Raw genomic sequence first — 22,600 nt, forward strand, 5'->3', positions numbered from 1 at the left:
AAAAAAAAAATATATATATATATATATATATATATATACATACATATATACATATATATATACATATATATATATATATATATATATATATATATATATATATATATACCATATCTTTCTCGTTTTATTTTCATCGTAATAATAGGTTAGATAGGATGATGTCTATATTACACTGTTATAATAACCAAAAATATGTCGTGCGTGTCTAATTATATTACGAATATGAAATTAGATAAAAAATCAAAAGTGCATTAGCTTATCTCACTTGTTCTCGCTGAACCCTTAGGGACCTTTTGCGGAAGTGGCACTCCGAGATGATATGATTTTTCTTGTGACATATACTGACAACAACACTGATATATCTCAATAATTTTAGAGTGATAAAACCTAGTTCCAAGGACTGATGTTTCTTCTTTTTCATCTTAGGTAACTTCGACAGCAAGGTCGACTTGGACCACAAGGAGATTACGAGTCAGATCTGAGGGAGGACGCGACAGCGGTCAGTAACCGAAAGGGCAACGATTCTCTGCGTGCATAAGGACCAAGACGATAACATCCTCGCTTATTGTAAAAAATCTTGTTGTGAATCCACTTTTAAGATTGATTTATTGTAAAAGACATATCTATCTTCTTAGAAAAATCTCTCTCTCTCTCTCTCTGTCACACACACACACACACACACACACACACACACACACACACACACACACACACACACACACACACACACACACACACACACGCACGCATGCACCGGATAATTTTCTACTAGACACGGTGATGTCTTCTGTTGTAACGCTTTTTAGACAAACGTGGGGAACGCTATTAGTATCGCAATTTAGTAGTCTAAGACCCAACCACTAAAACAGCTTTGAACAATTTGAGGTGGATTTGGAGCAGCAACAGGAAATTGTGATCTTACCAAAGATGTTCAGCAGGGAAGTAAATTCAAGTGTTAGGCAGAAGTTTGGAGTTTGTGGGAGTGAAGGAACATAGAAAGTGTAAGGTAACATCTTTACCCATACATCGGTCGTACGAGCTCTGAGCTCTTTTCCGGGAGGGAAATAGCTATAGATCACGAGTCCAACCCGTGATCCAAAGACTAAGGGGAATCTCTTTCTCCCTCACACACACACACACTCACACACACACACACACACACACACACACACACACACACACACACACACACACACACACACACACACACACACACACACACACACACACACACACACACACACACACACACACACACACACACACACACACACGCACGCACGCATGCACCGGATAATTTTCTACTAGACACGGTGATGTCTTCTGTTGTAACGCTTTTTAGACAAACGTGGGGAACGCTATTAGTATCGCAATTTAGTAGTCTAAGACCCAACCACTAAAACAGCTTTGAACAATTTGAGGTGGATTTGGAGCAGCAACAGGAAATTGTGATCTTACCAAAGATGTTCAGCAGGGAAGTAAATTCAAGTGTTAGGCAGAAGTTTGGAGTTTGTGGGAGTGAAGGAACATAGAAAGTGTAAGGTAACATCTTTACCCATAGATCGGTCGTACGAGCTGTGAGCTCTTTTCCGGGAGGGAAATAGCTATAGATCACGAGTCCAACCCGTGATCCAAAGACTAAGGGGAATCTCTTTCTCCCTCACACACACACACACTCACACACACACACACACACACACACACACACACACACACACACACACACACACACACACACACACACACACACACACACACACACACACACACAAGATCCAACCCATCAGAGCACCGAGGACTGAGCGATACAAGAACAGTGCTATTCCATCCATTGTTCGCACAATAAACTCATTATAAAACTTAGACTAGGCATATCACTCATATAATTAGTGTATCGCATTATTATCAGCGTATCACTGTAAAACTTAGACTAGGCGTATTACTCATATAATTACTTTATTGTATTATTGTCAGTGTATCACTGCTACTTCAATAAACCTATTATTATCATTATTATTATTATTATTATTATTATTATTATTATTATTATTATTATTATTATTATTATTATTATTATTATTATTATTATTATTATTATTATTATTATTATTATTATTATTATTATTATTATTATTATTATTATTATTATTATTATTATTATTATTATTATTATTGGTGGTTTAAAGAGTGTAATGAGGAATAGACATTTGGGAATGGATGCGAAGAGGAGACTGTATGAAGGAGTGATTGTGCCAACAGCACTGTATGGGGCAGAAACGTGGAACATAAGAGAAGAAGAGAGAAGGAGTTTGAATGTGTTTGAGATGAGGTGTCTGAGAAGTATGGTGGGGGTTACTAGGCTGGATAGAGTGAGAAATGAGGAGGTGAGGAGGAGAACAGGGGTGAAAAAGGATTTGGGAGATAGGGTTGATGAAAGAATATTAGGATGGTTTGGACACATGGAAAGAATGAGTGAAGAAAGACTAGTAAAAGAGGTATGGAGGGCAGATGTGGAGGGAGTGAACATGAGGGGACGTCCTAGGATGAGGTGGATGGATGGGGTGAAGGGGGCTTTGGGGAAGAGGGGAATGTCTGTTGAGGAAGGAAGGGAGAGGACGGAAGACAGAGGTGAGTGGAGAATGGTTGTATATGGATGATGTTGTGACTGCATGAGGAGGAATGGGCGGGGGGGGTGGGGTAGTATGTGTGAGTAAATTTTGACGCAGCCCGAAGGGATTTCTCCCCGTCCTCGCCTTATGCAAAGGGGGACGGAGAGGGGGGGTCGCCGATTAAATGAAGCGGCCTTGCTGTGGATGTACTGTGTCTTGCGACACTGCTTCTGACCCAGGGCGGTGGACAGGGTGCAGGGATGACCCGTCATCCAGGAGGTGCTCAGATGAGAGGGAGGGTGGGAGGGGTGTGGAGTGTGTTTAGGGATGATGTGGGTGGGAGTGTTTTTATGCCTTTCCCTTTTTGGCTACCTCCCTTGGAAGGGGGAAAAAGCCTTGGTATATGTATGTATGTATCATTATTATTATTATTACTATTATTATTATTATTATTATTATTATTATTATTATTATTATTATTATTATTATTATTATTATTATTATTATTATTATTATTATTATTATTATCATTATTATTATTATTATTATTATTATTATTATTATTATTATTATTATTATTATTATTATTATTATTATTATTATTATTATTATCATTATCATTATTATTATCATTATCATTATCATTATCATTATTATTATCATTATTATTATTATTATTATTATTATTATTATTATTATTATTATTATTATTATTATTATCATTATTATCATTATTATTATCATTATTATCATTATTATTATCATTATTATCATTATTATTATCATTATTATTATTATTATTATTATTATTATTATTATTATTATTATTATTATTATTATTATTATTATTATTATTATTATTATTATTATTATTATTATTATCATTATTATTATTATTATTATCATTATTATTATTATTATTATCATTATTATTATTATTATTATCATTATTATTATTATTATTATCATTATTATTATTATTATTATCATTATTATTATTATTATTATCATTATTATTATTATTATTATCATTATTATTATTATCATTATTATTATTATTATTATTATTATTATTATTATTATTATTATTATTATTATTATTATTATTATTATTATTATTATTATTATTATTATTATTATTATTATTATTATTATTATCATTATTATTATTATTATTATTATTATTATTATTATTATCATTATTATTATTATTATCATTATTTACACACTCACGCACACACACAAACACACACACACACACGCACATCACGCAGACACATACGCACATACATACACATAAATATGTACACACGCAAGCGCGCGCACACAATTCCTTGATGGTGCTGGTGTTGGTGGTACTCGTGAGGTTGTGGAGGAAGTGGAGGAAGTGGTGTTGTGTGTGGCCGCAATGTGGAGGAGTAGGGAGGTCACTGTGATATCTGACTGATGGTGCAGCCTTCATTGACCTTACATCAGTATTCGAAATTATTTTTGCACTCTGTTACTGTGCTAAGAATGTCTATTGTATGTACCATTATACAAAGATATGATTAGAAATGTATTTCCTATCTAATCCTAGATGACTAAAGTATTGATGATATGATGAAAGTTGTCTTGTTTCTCTCATGACATGTAAGCCTGTCATCAATGCGACATAACGTTGATTTTCCTTGATCCACCAGGAACCAGTTGAGTGATCAATACGGTACATTAATCCCCTTGTGTAAATGTGAGTTTGCTGTCTTTTAGTAGCAAGATCTTCGAAACTGACCATTGCAGCACCTTCTGTGCAGGGAGGGTTTGTACTCGTATGTCTGCTTATACACAAAACTAGTAGACACTATTATGTTCGCAAGGTTCCTTTGTTATTCATCCTTGGTATCGTCACCTGTTGTTAACATTCAAGTGTTGAATATACGTGCAAACGTTCTTATACTATGTGCATACGTATGTGTGTGCACGTGTATGTCTGCGTCTGCGCGCGGAGGTCAAGTCATATCCGGTATGCTAACCTTGAAGAAAATCCGGTTTTTTCTTTGATGTTATTATTCGAATGTTGTCAAGAGCGTTTGGGACGTTGCCGCTCTGTCGGAATGTTAAGAGAATCGCATTTGCAGCAATTTTGATTCCATCGAAGACCATAGTATGCCATTAACTGCAGCGGTTATCATGGAGTTTGAAGTCTAAAGTCTTTAAACACACACACACACACACGCACACACGCACACACACACACACACACACACACGCACACACACACACACACACACACACACACACACACACACACACACACACACACACACACACACAATATAAAGAAAATTGAAAGAATCCAGAGAGCAACCACAAAAATTGCTCCAGCACTTTCAAACTGGCTAAATTGGAGTTACCGAATTTGGAGCAAAGAAGACGGACGACCTACTGACCATCTATAGAATCATGAAGGGCACAGAGATACTCGATAAAAAGGACTTGTTAAACTGGGACAAGAGAAACACAAGAGGACATGGAAAGAAACTCAAAAAGATAGTTATAGAAGAGATCTGAAGAAGAACAGTTTTCCACACAGAGTGGTGGACACTTGAAACAAACTGGACGAAACAATAGTGTGTGCAAAATCCATACACGAATTCAAGAGCAAACTAGACACTGCGAGATACAAAGGCGGGACACTACGAGCGTAGCTCCCCTTCCCGTAAAAGACTAGATAAATACAACTAGGTGAATACACACACACACACACACACACACACACACACACACACACACACACACACACACACACACACACACACACACACACACACACACACACACACACACACACAAAACCAACCTCGTGGCGCAGTGGTTAGAGTTCTCACATGCCACTACGGCGGTCCGGGTTCGAATCCCGCCCAGGGCTGAAATAATTTCAGTATCGCTGCGCTGCAGGTTGTTACTCTAATTCTCGTGGGCGGGAGTCTGTGTGTGTGTGTGTGTGTGTGTGTGTGTGTGTGTGTGTGTGTGTGTGTGTGTGTGTGTGTGTGTGTGTGTGTGTGTGTGTGTGTGTGTGTGTGTGTGTGTGTGTGTGTGTGTGTGTGAGGTCACAGTATTACCCATGGATCGGTCATACTAGCTCTGAGCTCTCATCCGGGAGGTTAATAAATGTCTGTCACGAGTCCAACACGTGATCCAAGACCATGGTGAATCTCACTCACGCACACACACACACACACACACACACACAACCCGCAAACGTGAGCATAGCAGGCCCAACAAGAAAGTAATGAATATGGACCTGCTTGCACAACATAAAAAACAGCTTAGGAAGAAGGGACGTAGGCTATGGAAGACAGCAATGGTAACGTAGTACACGCACATTGGATGTACTGGAAATAAAAGGGAATTTAGTAGGGATATATTCTTATGTACAAGGGAATTGAAGATTGAAGAAAAATGCACAGAGTTGCTACATAATTGGGCGTAAAACTGGTAAATGATAGATTGATGAAAATTACCATTATTTTGAAAAGAAAAGGTACAAATTTCATCAGGTCCACAACAGGGTCACCCAGAGGACAAGGAAACTTTATTTCTGAACAGTTTTGGGGAATTTATAGTTTAGAGCTGCGTTTCTCAACCAGGGTTCCCTGGAACGCTAAGGTTCCGCAAAATGTCCCTAAGGGTTCCGCGAGAACAAGTGAGATAAGCTAATGCACTTTTGATTTTTGATTTCACCTCATATACGTAATATAATTAAACACGCACGACATATTCTTGGTTATTGTAATAATGTAATATTGACATCATCCTATCTAACCTATTATTACGATGAAAATAAAACGAAAGATATGGTATATGTTTTGTTTTTGTTTTTTTGCGCAGGGGTTCCTTGAGACATACAAATTATTTCAAAGGTTACGCAAAGGTAAAAAGGTTGAGAAACGCTGGTTTAGAGGAGGGGTAAACTAGTCATGATAGAATATACATCACAACAGGGTCGACCAGAAGAGAAGAAAACTTCATTTCTTAACATATTTAGGAAAATTATAGTTTAGAGGAAGGGTAGACTACAGTTATCATAGGAGACATTAATGGAAGACTGGGGATATAGTGACAAGCAATTGAAACGAAGAAGAAATACTAACTGATTTTTAGTTATCTATAATCATGAACAGGTTTGTCCAAACACACAGAACAATATACATACACTAGATATCGCTAGGACAACAATACTATCAAGTTCGACTAAAAATTAACCACTGACTACATTGTATCAGAGGATAAAAGTTGAAGTCACGACAGAAGTGAGTCTAGATTTAGATTATAGGTTCCTTATTGTAGTACTGAAAGTACCTTGGTAAGCGCTCCAAAGAAACATATAATGGAAAGTTATACAGACAGAGCCTTTAAAGGACAAGCAAATGAGAGAACATATATAGGACAAGGATCGCAGAGAAGCTTGAAGAAACCAAACAGGAGGATGAAAAGGTATTGCCCGAGATAAGAGTATCATTATTGATGTTACTGAACAGGAGTTGGGGCGAAGTGGATTGGAGAAAAAGAAAAAAGAAAAAAAAAATTGTCATGGTGGACAGTAGATCTGAAGAAAGTGTTTTAATAGAAAACTTAGAAACTTAGAGTATAGCTATAAAAGAAAACACCGGAAACTAGGCAAGAGTGTGAAGAGGCATGAAATAAGGTAGATATATTAGAGGAGATTTACACGGTCTAACGGTTCGACAGACACGTGTTGAAAGTGATGTGTGAACGTGTGAACGGGGTATTTGGTTGTCGAACACGTTGGTTAAACCCCAAATACCCCGTTCACACGTTCACACATCACTTAAACCCCCTCTTGCGGCGCTGTAGGTGGATTAAAGTGTCCCTTCTTTGGGTTCACTAGATTTCGCCTTCTGCTGCCACCAGCTCCATCTTTAATATATTTTGCGGTTGCAGCAAATACAAAAGAAAGATTCCAAAGGATAAGATAATGAGATAGCGACTTTTGGAATGACGCAGAGATAATTTCGAAAATGTTGGCTAAGAATTGCCAATGCATAGGGTATTCAAAATTTAAACAATGGTATATAGTAATCAAGTACAATCTGTGTATAGAGAAAGTCATGCTTCAAGACAATACAATCTTTGCTGGGACACATTATTTGTATATTCATAAAAAATCAACACCCTTTGATCAAACAACCTTTAACATTATAGGCCCCACCTTTTCCTTTGAATAGATATATAACCAAATAAAGCAATACCTTGACACAAGATAGAACAAGTACTTTGAAAAATATATACGCCACAATAAACAGCAAAGATATACCCAATCCATGTTTTTGAGAAAGATACTAATAATAAATTTGTGTAATAGCCAAAAACTTTATGTATATATATATATATATATATATATATATATATATATATATTATATATATATATATATATATATATATATATATATATATATATATAATCACATCTTTCACTGTAAATCAACAAGAGGGCTCCTTTCTTCGGACGACTTTTTTTTTTCTAATTTAGCTCAGGACTAAAGTCGATTCGTTGATTTGAAGCCAGAATGATTTGGTCGTCTTAAATTTTAACTGCTCTTTCACATTGCTCAATTCTCACAGTCCCCTGGACAAGAAATTGATATTTCGCGAAATTCACAGCGGCAATGTTTTTTTTTTTTTTAATTCACTTCTCACTTCCCCCAGTTAAATGATAATAAAAAAAGAGTGAATACAAACTTCCGTTTCCGCAGCGTTAGCTAACGTCCGGAAGAGACCGTCGTCATACCTCTCAAGAGGGTTATTTCCATTATGATTCCTCAATATACCACGCGCTATCATTATCATTGTTTTTCCTTATTCTTTTTTAAGAGTTCTCACTGGGCAGCACTTTTTTTTTTAGCTTGGTTGTATCATATTCTAATACATACATATGCCAAAGGCTTTTCCCCCCTTACAAGAGAGGTAGCCAAAAGACAAAGGCATAAAAGCCACTCACACTCATTCCATCCCCACCTAATACATTCCCATCCACCCACTTCCCTCCCTTTTATCTTGGCTCTTCCTGGATGACAAGTCATCCCTGCATCTCGCCCACTGCCCTGGGTCAGAGGCAGTGTCGCAAGACACAGCACATCCACAGCAAGGCCGCTTCATTAAATCTCAGAAACTTCTTGAGTTTTCACAATTTTCTATTTATTCGTTTTTCTGCAAATATTGTTTTCTTTCCCAGACTAAATACAAAAATAAGGACATCACTACAAAGGAAAGTGAAGAGGATACAGTGGAAAGAAAAAGGAAGAAGCTTAGAGACAGACATACCGTAGGATAAGAAAGAATATATACAGAATAGCCAAAACATTCACTTATCGCCGTTGTCATACCTGAATAGAATCTCCAGTGACGGTGATGTCGATCAAATAGTTCCGACTGCCGTCCCCGGATTCGAACCTGGGCTAAGTTCATCAAGGAAACGTACCAGTCTTAAGCACTAGCTAAGAGCCCTGGTTCACTGTTAAATAATAAGTACGGACGACAGTTAGCAGTCGACTTAGTTCCTCGGGAAGTACAGTAGATTAACTTCCAGGTTGGTGAATTTTATAGGGTCAGTAGCTCAGTCGGTACGGCGACGGCAGTGAGAATTCCCGAGCCCAGGTTCGAATCCGGGGACGACAGTCGGAATTATTATATATATGGCACAGGTTTTCATGCAAATAATTCTGATTAAAGTCAACTACGCTAATAGCTTTGGCTATTTTGAGATCCAAGTTCTTCAATTTGAAGAATACCTTTTTGTTTCCATAGTTCAAAGTATGAACAAAATCATTCATGATGTCAATCCCATGGATAAGGAGGAGTAGAGATAGGCGCTGTTCAATGCCGAAAAGTTTAATAGTTCTATGTAACAGTACAAAAAACTGTTGACATTGACACAGCAGAAAACTTAATTTTTTTCACCTCTTACAGAGGCTTCTTCAGGTTGAGAACTACAACTCCGATGGCTATAAGGTCTACTTTCGATGAAGAGTAGGCTAAGAATGATGCATATTGGCTGACCGTCACACTTCATGAAGCAGAGTAATTTGAGGAATAGGAGAGGTCACCGATGGTCCCTAGGTGAGGTCACTGGGGGAAGGGAAGGTCCTAGGTGAGGTCACTGGGGGGGAGACAATGTCCCAGGATGTCTCTAGTCGAGGTCACAAGGAAAGGCGGTGACGAATGCTCTGGGTGAGATCACTGGGCGAAGTAGGCGAGGTTGAAAGGAGCCCCTGGGTGAGGTCACTAGGGAGATAGGAGAGGTCATCATTCTCGTCACAGAATGCATAAAGGAAGCTTTAGCTTGGCTTCTAGTTCTAGGTCCTGGGTGATGGGGGTATTGGTGTTGCTGAGGGTCCTGGCAACCACTATGTTCCTGAGAGGGTTCAGGATCATGTTGTCTATGAGATAGTTGGTGGGCAAGGTGTTTCTGGGGGCGGGCTGATGGGAGGATGAAGTCTTCGGCTTGTTGTATGTTGATGGAGGGCTGTTGAGTTGTAATAGCTACAGCTTCAGTGATCTGCAATCTTTTAAAACTTATTTCTTTGTGAAGTATAATAGTGTTGTATATTAATGTGTTCATTAGGGGCTTCATGTCGTGGTGGTCAATGCAGTGTTGCATAATGGAGCCTTGGTTTCGGTGGTGTTGGGGACGTCTTCTTAGTGTAATGGAGGTTCTCCCAATTTAGGAAAAGGAGCCATTACAGCGGCTCTCCTGGCATGTAAACTTGTAAACTACGTTGGTAGAAGCCTCCTTCGGTATCTTTGGTGTGGTGCTATTTTTCATGATTAGGGATCTGGTCAGATTAGCCTTGCTGAAAATTCTAACATTAATAGAAGAGTATTTGTCTGTAGGAATTAATCCTCTTTGTAATGGCTATAGAAGTGATTTTGGTGGTATATGGTGATTTGATTGGTGACTTGGTTTGGACTCTGATCTTGGGTGGCGTATTGATCCAGTTTCTTTTTGATGACATCTTCGATCAATTGGTCAGAGAACCCGTTATTATTGAGAAGTTGTCGGATACGGTCGAGTTCCCTGTGCGTCTCCCTTCAGCTACTACAATGGGTAAGCGCTCTGTTAACGTATGCTGCAGCCACAGATCTTTTATATGGTGTCTTTGGTGTATACTTTTGTGTTCAAACCATTTTCAGTTTTTCTGATGTCTAGGTCGAGGAAAGGCAGACGTCTTTCTACACTCTGCTCGTGTGTGAAAGTCAGGCAGGAGTTGTCCAGAAAGGCAGAAATCAGGTCGGGGACGTCTTCTTTCGAATTCGTGGTAATAAAGATGTCGTCTATGTACCTGGCATAAATTCCTGGGAAGGTTGATGGTGGAAAGTCTTCTCCTCAACGTGGGACATGTACATATTTGCAAAGAGGACCCCTAGTGGTGAACCCATTGCTATGCCATCAACTTGCCTGAAGAGTTCTCTCGGTGAGAGAGGAAAGGGTACAGGTTTCAAGCATAGACTTTAGAACGTCTTCGGGGATGTCAATTATAGGTCTATCGCTTCTATAGTCTCGGTTTGAAATGATGTCAATGGTCTCATCTACTGGAACATTGGTGAAAAGGGATTCCACATCCAGTGAGGCGATATCTTGACAAGGTGAAGCAGTACGCAGGATGTCAATGAACTCGATGACAGAGGAAACTGAACGTCCTACGGGGACATTCGGGGTTAAAAGACTATTTAGTTGTTGTTGTTTTTTGGCAACATGGTAGGTGGGGGTGGTGATTTGGGATACGAGTGCGTGGGAAATCACATGTGTGCAGACAAAGACAACGAAAGCCTGCAACAGCTCAAAAGAGAGAATGAGTCACTGACAGAAGCAGATCTGAAGTACACGAGGTCCGCGTATGCGGGACCACAACCCCGGCACGAAGTAATAACCAGGAAATTAATTCGGTTGGAGATCTTAAGCAAGGTGAAGATGCATACTGATTTCTCATGATATTTTAATCTTATCTTTATCTACCTCATACTTGAGGACACTTGATAAATGGATTTGCAAAATGACACGAAATGTAAAATGACATTTTCTATTTTTCTATAGATTCATAGACATTAGACAGGGTGATTCAGCTTATGACTGTTATGAGGAAAGGACTCAAGGAAGTGGCATGCATAGACTAATAACATTCCTACAGTGATATATATATATATACATATATATATATATATATATATATATATATATATATATGCATGAGAAATCACATAAACTCGTAATTCTAAATATGCGGAAAAACCACCAAGGAAAAAGAAAATCTGATGACCAAGCGCTTTCGTCTATTCAGACATCCTCAGCGCTTGGTCATCAGTTTTTCTTTTTCCTTGGTGGTTTTTCCGCATATATATATATGTATATATATGTATATATATGTATATATATATATATATATACATATATATATATATGTATATATGTATATATATATGTATATGTATATATATATATTTATATATAAATATGTATGTATATATATATATATTTATATATATATAAAGCCTAGTACGTAAGTGAAAACAAATGCAACGGTATTCCAATTTTTTTTTTTTTTTTTTTTTTTTATGATGCCCGTGTGGACATCTTAAGCTTTATTGAATCAATATTTTTGAGGACGGTGGTGACCTTTCTATGGGCCAGAATCACGCAGAATTTTTTTATGATTGGAGACAAAAATAAGATAAGATAAGATAAATAAGTAATTGGATATAAATGATGATCACTTATATCTCTAATCCCTTCTTTCTGCTTCCCTCTATAGCTTTCCTTTACCGCCTCTCGAACGCGAGACCGTCCAAAAGAATAGAAACAGTGGTTATTGCGAACAAAATACTATCGAGGCGACGCGACGCACCGCTGTGTTATCCCTGTCAAGTAGGAGATTTTTGTGAGAGTATATCCTGTTACGCTCAATTACATCGAGCCCTCGTCGCGATCACCCATGAACTTGTCTTGACCTTGAGGATACAGTCATATCCAGTTTCGTTTACGCAGGTTCCAGTTGGCCACGGTGGTAATGGGGTTGTTGTTGTTGTTGTTGTTGTTGTTGTTGGTGGTGGTGGTGGTGGTGGTGATGGTGATGGTGGTGATGGTGATGGTGATGGTGATGGTGATGGTGATGGTGATGGTGATGGTGATGGTGATGGTGATGGTGATGGTGGTGTTGGTGTTGGTGGTGGTGGTGGTGGTGGTGGTGGTGGTGGTGGTGGTGGTGATGGTGATGGTGGTGGTGGTGGTGGTGGTGGTGGTGATGGTGATGGTGGTGATGGTGGTGGTGGTGGTGGTGGTGGTGGTGGTGGTGGTGGTGGTGGTGGTGGTGGTGGTGGTGGTGGTGGTGGTGGTGGTGGTGGTGGCGATGGTGGTAGTGGTGGTGGAGGCGGCTGGTAAATTTTACCTGTAGGTGCAGCACGAGAGTAATGAACAATTAGGACGTAACTTTGGAAGAGCGACTATAAAAGGATGCTCGACACAAGAAATCCTTCAGTCCATCTTCAACAGCAGCTCGACACTTAAGTAAGGTAAGTGCCTCCGGCCGGACTAAAGGTGGTTATTGTGTCTCATAGTATCAAGACTAGCAGGATGTTTCTTGACCTATAACCATGTCCGCTATAGAATAAATGTGAGGGTTGCATTTAACATAGATGATTTCGGCTGTCTATACAAGACTAGGTCTGTTCATTGCTAAAGATTTTTTTCTCGCTTGGCAACACTATTAGTATTTACTTCTTGGTGTCAGCTAGAATAAAAGAAACAGTTTCCAAAAAGGCACTTAGAAATTTTTATAAAACTGAATGATTTATTAATTTGTAAACATAATGATGTCCGTTCATGATCTATTTTCTCTTGCCGCAGTAAACGTTTCCTGACATAATTTCTTATGACCTCATCTCGTTAGGACTGAAATCATCTGTTTTCGTACTGAGGCTCTGTTCTTTGTTGCTCTTTCTAATTATCACGTGACTGATAGAATGGGAAATCGGGATTGGTAAAGGGATACTCTGCGGCCCACCTTTCCTCCTCATCTGTTTTCGTACTGAGGCTCTGATCTTTGTTGCTCTTTCTAATTATCACGTGACTGATGGAATGGGGAATCGGGACTGGTAGAGGGATACTCTGCGGCCCACCTTTCCTCACTCTTCTGTATCAGGTGAAAGCGGAAGGTCATGACTTAGCTGACGAGGTTATCCTATTTCGACATAATTCGTGTCTACAGCATTCAAATGTGGCATGGAAAAAAGTAAACAAGAGTTTGGTCAAATGTTATGAGTGAATGGCTCTTCTTTGTTTCAGGATGAAGTCGGCGTTGATCGTGTTGGCAGTGGCCTTTGTGCTCAATGAGTCTTGCAGCGGTGTAACGGCGAGGCTGACTCGTCAGCGTCAAAAGAGGGAGTTCGTGATGCCCCCAAATCGAGATGAAATCCTCGACGGGATAAAGTATGAAACTGATCCAGAGACGAGAAAGAACGTGACGGAAGAGGAGGACAAGGCTGCGTGTGATTCCCATGACAGAAAAGGTACTCTAAACACTTTTTATATGTATCTTATGTGTTCATGTTTACAGCCGGACAACATTATTCAGAAAAAAGACATTTCTGACAGAGAATTAATCATCGTTACTACAATGAAGGCAATCAAAACTGAATAACATAGTTTGGCGGCAAATATAGATAGATGAATAAATATATTAATTAAATGAACAAACGAATAAAATAGATAGATTAATTAATAAATAAGCAAATAGATATATGAATAAGGTAAGATAAAATATGTAATTAGAAATTAAAATAAAATGTAGAGTACATTACTAGTGATGTGACTAATCGTAACAACTTAGCAGATTTTCTTTTGTGATAAAAGACACAAAATTGCATCTATCTGAATAAAACCGTATGAGATTGATCACGAAATAATTCTTCAGAGGCACCATGAAGATGTATATGTTTAAGTAAACAAAAATACTCGCGCGCACACATACAGTATAAGAACATTAGAATGAAGGAGACTACAAGAGACCATTAGGCCTACACTAGGCAGTTCCATGTCTATTACCACCTGTCATCCACATCCATAAAGTTATCTAACCGTTTCCGTTTCTTAAAACAACTGATAGTTTCAGCGCTCACTACATGGTTACTAAGTCTATTCCATTCGTTGACCACCCTATTAGTAAACCAATTCTTGCCTATTTCCTTCTTAAATCTAAATTTGTTCAGTTTAAATCCATTACTTTGAGTCCTGCCCTGTTATTTCAATATGATAACCTTGCTTGCGTCACCCTTGTTAAAGCCTTTGATCCACTTGAAAACCTTCATTAGATCACCCCGCACTCTGCGCATTTTCAAAGAGAGTAAGTTAAGGTGCCTAAGCCTCTCTTCGTAAGGTAAATTTCTGAGCCCATGTATAATTCTGTCATTCTCTTCTGTACTGATTCTATTGAATTTATGTCCATTCTATAAGACGGAGACCAAAACTGTACCGCATAATCAAGGATGGGTCTAACTAACGCTAGAGTTTGATAATTACACACACACACACACACACACACACACACACACACACACACACACACACACACACACACACACACACACACACACACACACACACACACACACACACACACACACACACACACACACACACACACACACACACACACACACACGCACACACACACACACACACGCACGCACGCACGCACACACACACACACACATCTAGCACTTCAGGGATTTTAAGGTTGAGGTTCCGAATTCGAAATGAATTCTCAACTCGAAAAGTTTCACTGATGAGTAAGTGAATGGTGTACGTGTGTGGGTGCGGATGTGTTTACCTAATTGTATTCACCTAATTGCTATATATAGGAGAGGAACAACGCTGGTGAGGTCCTCTCCTATATTCCCCAATTATCATAATTGGTTCCAAATAGGGCTGTATCCTTGTATTTAAACTATCATGCTTGGATTTGAATTAACGTGTTTTTCCGGCTTGGGTTACATTGCCTTCTAAGCTATTCCTAGTATTTATGCATCTGTAAGGAAAGCTGTATTTATTCACAAACATTTAATCTTTCTCAATTTGTCCTCGTGACATCTTAAAGTCTTCCCTTCCTTAATGGAAATATCTCTTCTGTAAATCCCCTGTAGCAACCTGAATACTGATATCAAGTCATTTTTTGCCCTCCTCGATCATTCATTGTTGGCAAATCCAATTATTTTAGTATGGGAAGAGGGTAGACGGGAGTGGAGTATGTAGGGGATGGAATGGGTGGAGTGGTTTCTATGCCTTTGTTTTTTGGTTACCATACCATACCATACCATACCATACCATACCATACCATACCATACCATACCATACCATACCATACCATACCATACCATACCATACCTTGTATGGCTTATGTGTAAGTCAGGAAACTAATTTGGACGTTGTCTTTAGTATTTTCTTGATTCTTTCACTCTCTCTGGACACCATCCCATTGATGTATATTCCAGTCTTGGAGGTATTAGGTCTTTTTGCTCAACTCTTCTTTTTCATACGTCGGACTGGTAATTAGTTGTCTTTTACCAAATCTGCCAAACCTTTCCTTTGTCATTGCCTTTGTGATGGTTTGACTTTCAAAAAACAGTTCAAGGATGGTGCTTTAGAGCTATTACCCACTTTCAATACTTTTTTTTTTATCTATATGTGTGTGTGTGTGTGTGTGTGTGTGTGTGTGTGTGTGTGTGTGTGTGTGTGTGTGTGTGTGTGTGTGTGTGTGTGTGTGTTTGTGTGTGTGTGTGTGTGTGTGTGTGTGTGTCTGTATGTGTGTGTGTATTTATGTGTGTGTGTGTATGTATGTATGTGTGTATGTGTGTGTGTGTGTGTGTGTGTGTGTGTGTGTGTGTGTGTGTGTGTGTGTGTGTGTGTGTGTGTGTGTGTGTGTGTGTGTGTGTGTGTGTGTGTGTGTTTATGTGTGTGTGTGTGTGTGTGTGTGAGAATCAGACAAGAAACAATGGTCTCAAACTGTCCGGAAATAGATTCAATTTGGAAGTAGGTAGAAACAACTTTGCCAACCGTGTAGTTAATGAATGGAATAAACTTCCTGCACAGGTAGTGCAATGTAGTTCAGTTCGAAGCTTTAAGAATCATTTAGATAAATACCTAAGTAAGATGCTGTAATGATTATGATTTATCTTATATTATTTGTTTTTGTTTTGTTATCATTTGTCTGTCTGATTTTCATTTATTATTAGTTATATGTCAATTTATTATTATTTACTATTTACCTGTTTGTTTATTATTTAACTATACCTATGCATTTATTTATGTATTTTATTTGATATTTACATTATCATAGTTTTTATTTATTATTTTATTACTAATATGATTTTTTTTTCGCATCCGACCTAGATATGGATCAAAAGGTCTCCTGTCGGCATGCTCCGCCTTTGTAATCCTTTGTGTGTGTGTGTGTGTGTGTGTGTGTGTGTGTGTGTGTGTGTGTGTGTGTGTGTGTGTGTGTGTGTGTGTGTGTGTGTGTGTGTGTGTGTGTGTGTGTGTGTGTGTGTGTGTGTGTGTGTGTGTGTGTGTGTGTGTGTGTGCGTAATTATTACTCATTCTCTGTTCTCTGTTTCGTACTATTTCTTTCGTGACTGCCGTGGTTACACAACTGTTCCCAGGCTAATAGTATTCTTTGGGGTCGCTGCCTAATGCACAATATATTGCACAGATATTTACAATGGTAATAAAGGTGATAATAGTAACACCGGCATAGTGTCATGAAGATGAACCTACTCCTACCCCGTTTCGACCACGTCCAGGTATCGAATCCATACACGATCACGCAACGTTACTCCGGGCCGACGTCAGAAATGACGATAGTCTCTCTCTCCCTTTGTCTTCGCGTTTGCCGTCACCCAGATCGTGACCTGGACCTCGGGGCCACTAAAATCCTCCACCTTAGGCGTTCCTGTGGGAGGAGATGAAGGAGGGACATGGAGTTCCCCGAGCCAGATCCTCGAGGAGTTGGGCTAACATTCCCGCGATCTCGGATTTTCACGATCTAGCCTCCGCAATGACCTCCAGCGTCAGTGTCGACAACATGAACAGGTCCTCACGTTGAGGTCGCTGGACCTGTATATATTCATGTGTGTGAGCATGTGTTTGTATGCGGTGCTGTACCATTTATATCTGTATGTATAAATGTATATGTATTTTGTGTCTGTACACACACACACACACACACACACACACACACACACACACACACACACACACACACACACACACACACACACACACACACATAAACACACACACACACACACACACACACACACACACACACACACACACACACACACACACACAAACACACACACACACACACACACACACACACACACACACATATATATATACATTATATATATATGTATATATATACATAATATATATATATAATATATATATATATATATATACATAATATATATATATATATATATATAATGTATGTGTGTTTGTGTGTGTGCGTGTCTGTGTGTGATTCACCATGGTCCTGGATCACGCGTTGTACTCGTGATCGACAGCTATTTCCCTCCCGGAAGAGAGCTCAGAGCTCATATATGACCGATCTATGGGTAATGCTGGGACCTTACACTCACACACACGTACACCCAACTCCCCACCCGCGAGAATTGGAGTAACAACTCGCGGCGCAGCGATACTGAAATTATTTCAGCCCTGTGTGTATGTGTGAGTGTGTGTGTGAATGTATACCTAGTTCATGACTACTCAGTTGATACAGCAAACCTATCAGATCACAACATTATCACCATAGCAACAAATATGGCCTATGGGGCACAACCAACACCTGGTGGCCTAACGTAGGAAACGGCACTAAATTTCAACCAGCCCTTTTTATTTTTTTTTTTTTTTTTTTTTTTTTTTTTTTTTTTTTTTTTTTTTTTTTTTTTTTTTTTTTTTTTTTTTTTTTTTTTTTTAATCATTGTGCTGGGAAATTCTGAAATTTTACCTCAACGAATTGGATTGGCAAGAACTATCGATGGATTCTGATTCCCAGTCCTAATGCGATGAACTTCATTCGAAATGTTTGCATATTGAAAAGAAAAAAAATCTGTTGTAAAGACCGTCAACACTGAAGAGGAAGACATCGTGTGATCGCAAACAATTGTTCCCTCTAATTTCTTGCTTGTGTGCAAACTTTGCCTTCTCCTGACGTAGTCCTATGAACTGAGCTTAACTGAAACTGGGTAATTTAGGTAAACAAGTATCTATTCTAAAAAAATTCAGCAGTTTGAATCTAAGTTGTGATCCCTTTTTGCAATGGTTTCACCAGAATGACCAAAATGATACATGGACTCAGAAATTTGCCTTACGAAGAAAGGCTTAGGCACCTTAACTTACACTCTCTGGAAAGACGCAGAATACGATGTGATCTAATAGAGGTGTTCAAGTGGATCAAAGGTTTTAACAAGGGTGATGCAAACAAGGTCATCATACAAAATCAACAGGGCAGGACTCGCAGTAATGGTTATAAACTGGACAAATTTAGATTTAAAAAGGAAATAGGCAAGAATTGGTTTACTAATAGGGTGGTCGACGAATGGAATAAACTTAATAACTATGTAGTAAGCGCCGAAACTATCAGTTGTTTTAAGAAACGGTTAGACAACTTTATGGATGGGGATGGCAGGTGGTGATGGATACGGAGCTGCCTAGTGTAGGCCTTATGGTCTCTTGCAGTCTCCTTCATTCTTATGTTCTTATGTTCTTATATAACTTTTACATCGGTTATCATGCTTTCGCGGCTAGTGATCAATAGATTGAACTAAGTAATTGTTGCAGAGAAAATCTATCAAGTGACTACCAATATGGTTATCCAATCAGTGCCAGTAAAACAGAAATCACCCATTATCCATAAGTCCCGGATGTAGAAACTAGACTGTTCTTGAAAAAACAGTTTGTCATTTGGTAATGATAATGTTTTTGGCCTATATATTAAACCTATATTATTATTATTTTTTTCATTTTTTGGGTTAGTTCTACCCACAAATTATCATATGCATCCTGTTTTACTTTCTCTAAAACACAGGCATGGGCATTGCTTTTATCGTAAAACAAAACACATCCACCTTAATATATATATATATATATATATATATATATACATATATATATATATATATATATATATACAGTATATATATAAATATATGCATATATATATACATAGATATATCTATATATACATTTATATATATATGTATATATAAATATATGTATATATATATAAATATATGTATATATATATATATATATATATATATATATATATATATATATATATACATATATGTATTATATTTTCCGTAAATCTTCATTAAGCGCCTTCTCCATTCTTGGTGTAGTTTGTCGAATACAGGGCCCAATGTTTTCCTTAGTACACTTTTCAAATACGAAAAGTTTTTTTTTTTCTTAGTCAGGTTCCAGGCTTCGTCTTTATACAATAGAATGGGTTTTATCATTGCATCATATATTCTTAGTTTAGTCTTAGTTGATATGCATACATATATACATACATACATACATACATACATACATACATACATACATACATACATACATACATACATACATACGTACATACATACGTACATACATACATACATATTCGTATTTACATATATTCACTTTGTCTACAGAGGTGGGCGCGATTAGAAAAAATTGAAATCCTATTAGCGATTACCGATTCGCCATCTCAAGTCCGATTCGACAAGGCTTCTTTTGCACGCACTAAATTCTGTAAAAATTCAGTATTTAGAAGAAAAAAAAATATGAAAGGCACAAATAAAAGCTAAGATGAATGTACAAATAAATGCTAACTAGCAACAAGCAAGTGCATACAAGAAACTGGTACACACGAATATATAATGAAACTTGTATGAAATGGCTAATTCACGAATTTTTAGCTTGATTTATCGTGATTTTATGTAGGTAATAGTCTAGATATGAATACCATTAGAACGAAATAGAAATACTTAATGCAAATACTAATGGTGCAACTTACTGCCGTTGAGCTCCGCAATAGCAGGAAAATGAAAACAGAAGGATTATTTCGAAGCGTTCACAAGTGGAGGCAAGGGAGCGACGCAGCAGCAGCAGCAGCAGCTTGATCTCGCGACGACTGGCTCTAACCGGTGCGGCGCGTCACTTAACCGTTATCAAACGCGTACAAAAAAACAAAACTAAACACGTATTATACCTACTTTATACTTGTAAAATATAACCTTTTTATTATGTATATGATTTGATAATTAATGATAATCAATAATAATAATTAATTAATAATAACTAAACACGTATTATACCTACTTTATACTTGTAAAATATAGCCTTGGTGTTATGTATATGATTTAACAATTAATCATGATATCTTACGCATTATATCATAGAGAAAATACGAAAGTGTGAATAGAATAGAATAAAAAAAAATATTCACTTGAGAAAAATATAGAAATTTTGATTAAGAAACTGTTATTGCGAAGAAAAAAAAAGACGAGGTAGACCTGGATTAACCACAAATCGCTTTAAATTTCCGGCAGTCCGGTTGCGATTATCCTATTCGATTATCCGATTCGATTATCCAATTCGATTACCCGATTCAAAAATGCGAATCCCATTAATCGAATAAACGGACTTCCGAATAGAACCGCCCACCTCTGCCTGTCTATACACCAAGACCTTCTCTCTCACTTCCACCCATTCCACTTCCATCCACTACACATTCTTCCACTCTCATTTTACCTCTGCATGGATGAAAGATCATCCCTGCCTCCTGTCCACTGTCCGGGTCAAAAGCAATGCAGCAAGACACAGTACATCAACAGCAGGGACATTTCACTCACAGGGTGACCTTACATCCTCCTCCCCTCCTCACCAACGCTATCAGCATGAGTCAAATTCTCGCGCACAGCATCGGCCGCCATATGTACGATTCATCACACTACTTGCATTATAGAATGTAAGGTCACTGTTACTCGTTCTCTTTTACGCTGAGTGATAATAAAAATCATTATTTTCAGTCCCCGTTCTCTCCTCTCTCTCTCTTTCTCTCTCTCTCTCTCTCTCTCTCTCTCTCTCTCTCTCTCTCTCTCTCTCTCTCTCTCTCTCTCTCTCTCTCTTTCACTTTTACGTGCATTTTCTTTCTCTTTTTCCTCATCGTTCATTTATTTTTTATCCATACACTTTTGTAATTTTCACTATTTGCCAGCTTTACTGTCTTTGATAGTACTTCTGCTATCATTTGAGACCTTAGTTTGATTTTTAGTGGTCTATGTACCTCTTCAATCTTTGTCCATATCTTGTCCCTCTTGTATCTTTTTCAGAATATTGCTTTTCCAATTTCTTTCTCGTCTTTTTCTCTTTGGTATCTATTTATATAATGTTTTCTTTAATACCATAAACTACAATGCACTTTTTTTTATCCACTATGTCTCTGATCCAATTTTCTTTTTCCTTAATTACTTTACTTACCGTTTCATTGGCATTTTCTTCCACTTGTTGTTGTACTATTTCCTTAGAATTTAAAATTTAACTTTTTATTTTCTTGTTCCACTTTCAAATCTTTTTTTTTTCTTTTAGATCAGTCTCCTTAATCGTTTCTCCGACTTTCTCTGTCACAACTTGTATTTGCTCTTTCACTTCTTTTTTCAAGGCCTCGTTTTTATTTTTAGTTTTAGTTTTTATTCTTTCATTTTCATTTCTGATCATGTTTAATTCTTTCTTCAGATCATCAAACTCCTTGTCGTCTCCTCATTAGCTCTTTTCAGTTGAATTATTTCTCCTCAATTTTCAAATATATCAGTTTATCCAACAACAGTAATACCCATATTACTTAAGATATTTTTGTACCTAGGTTCTCTGTCCAACTCCAA

The 22,600-nt window shown here is 37.8% G+C and overlaps 2 protein-coding genes across 3 annotated transcripts in view; one reads left to right on the plus strand and one right to left on the minus strand.

The window, feature by feature from the left end:
• Positions 1-22,600, minus strand: part of LOC143020273 (low-density lipoprotein receptor-related protein 4-like) — a 297,790-nt gene that overhangs the window by 204,293 nt on the left and 70,897 nt on the right. The window lies entirely within an intron of this gene.
• The window catches only part of LOC143020274 (uncharacterized), a 15,582-nt gene continuing 6,098 nt past the window's right edge, over positions 13,117-22,600 (plus strand). Inside the window, exons 1-2 of the mRNA XM_076176506.1 lie at positions 13,117-13,177; positions 13,950-14,173. Of these exons, the coding sequence (XP_076032621.1) occupies positions 13,951-14,173 (223 nt within the window). The 5' untranslated portion in view covers positions 13,117-13,177; position 13,950. The remainder of the gene's footprint in view (positions 13,178-13,949; positions 14,174-22,600) is intronic.

This window comes from Oratosquilla oratoria, chromosome 39, assembly GCF_046742065.1.
Source record: "Oratosquilla oratoria isolate Oo_2021 chromosome 39, ASM4674206v1, whole genome shotgun sequence".
Taxonomy (NCBI): domain Eukaryota; kingdom Metazoa; phylum Arthropoda; class Malacostraca; order Stomatopoda; family Squillidae; genus Oratosquilla; species Oratosquilla oratoria.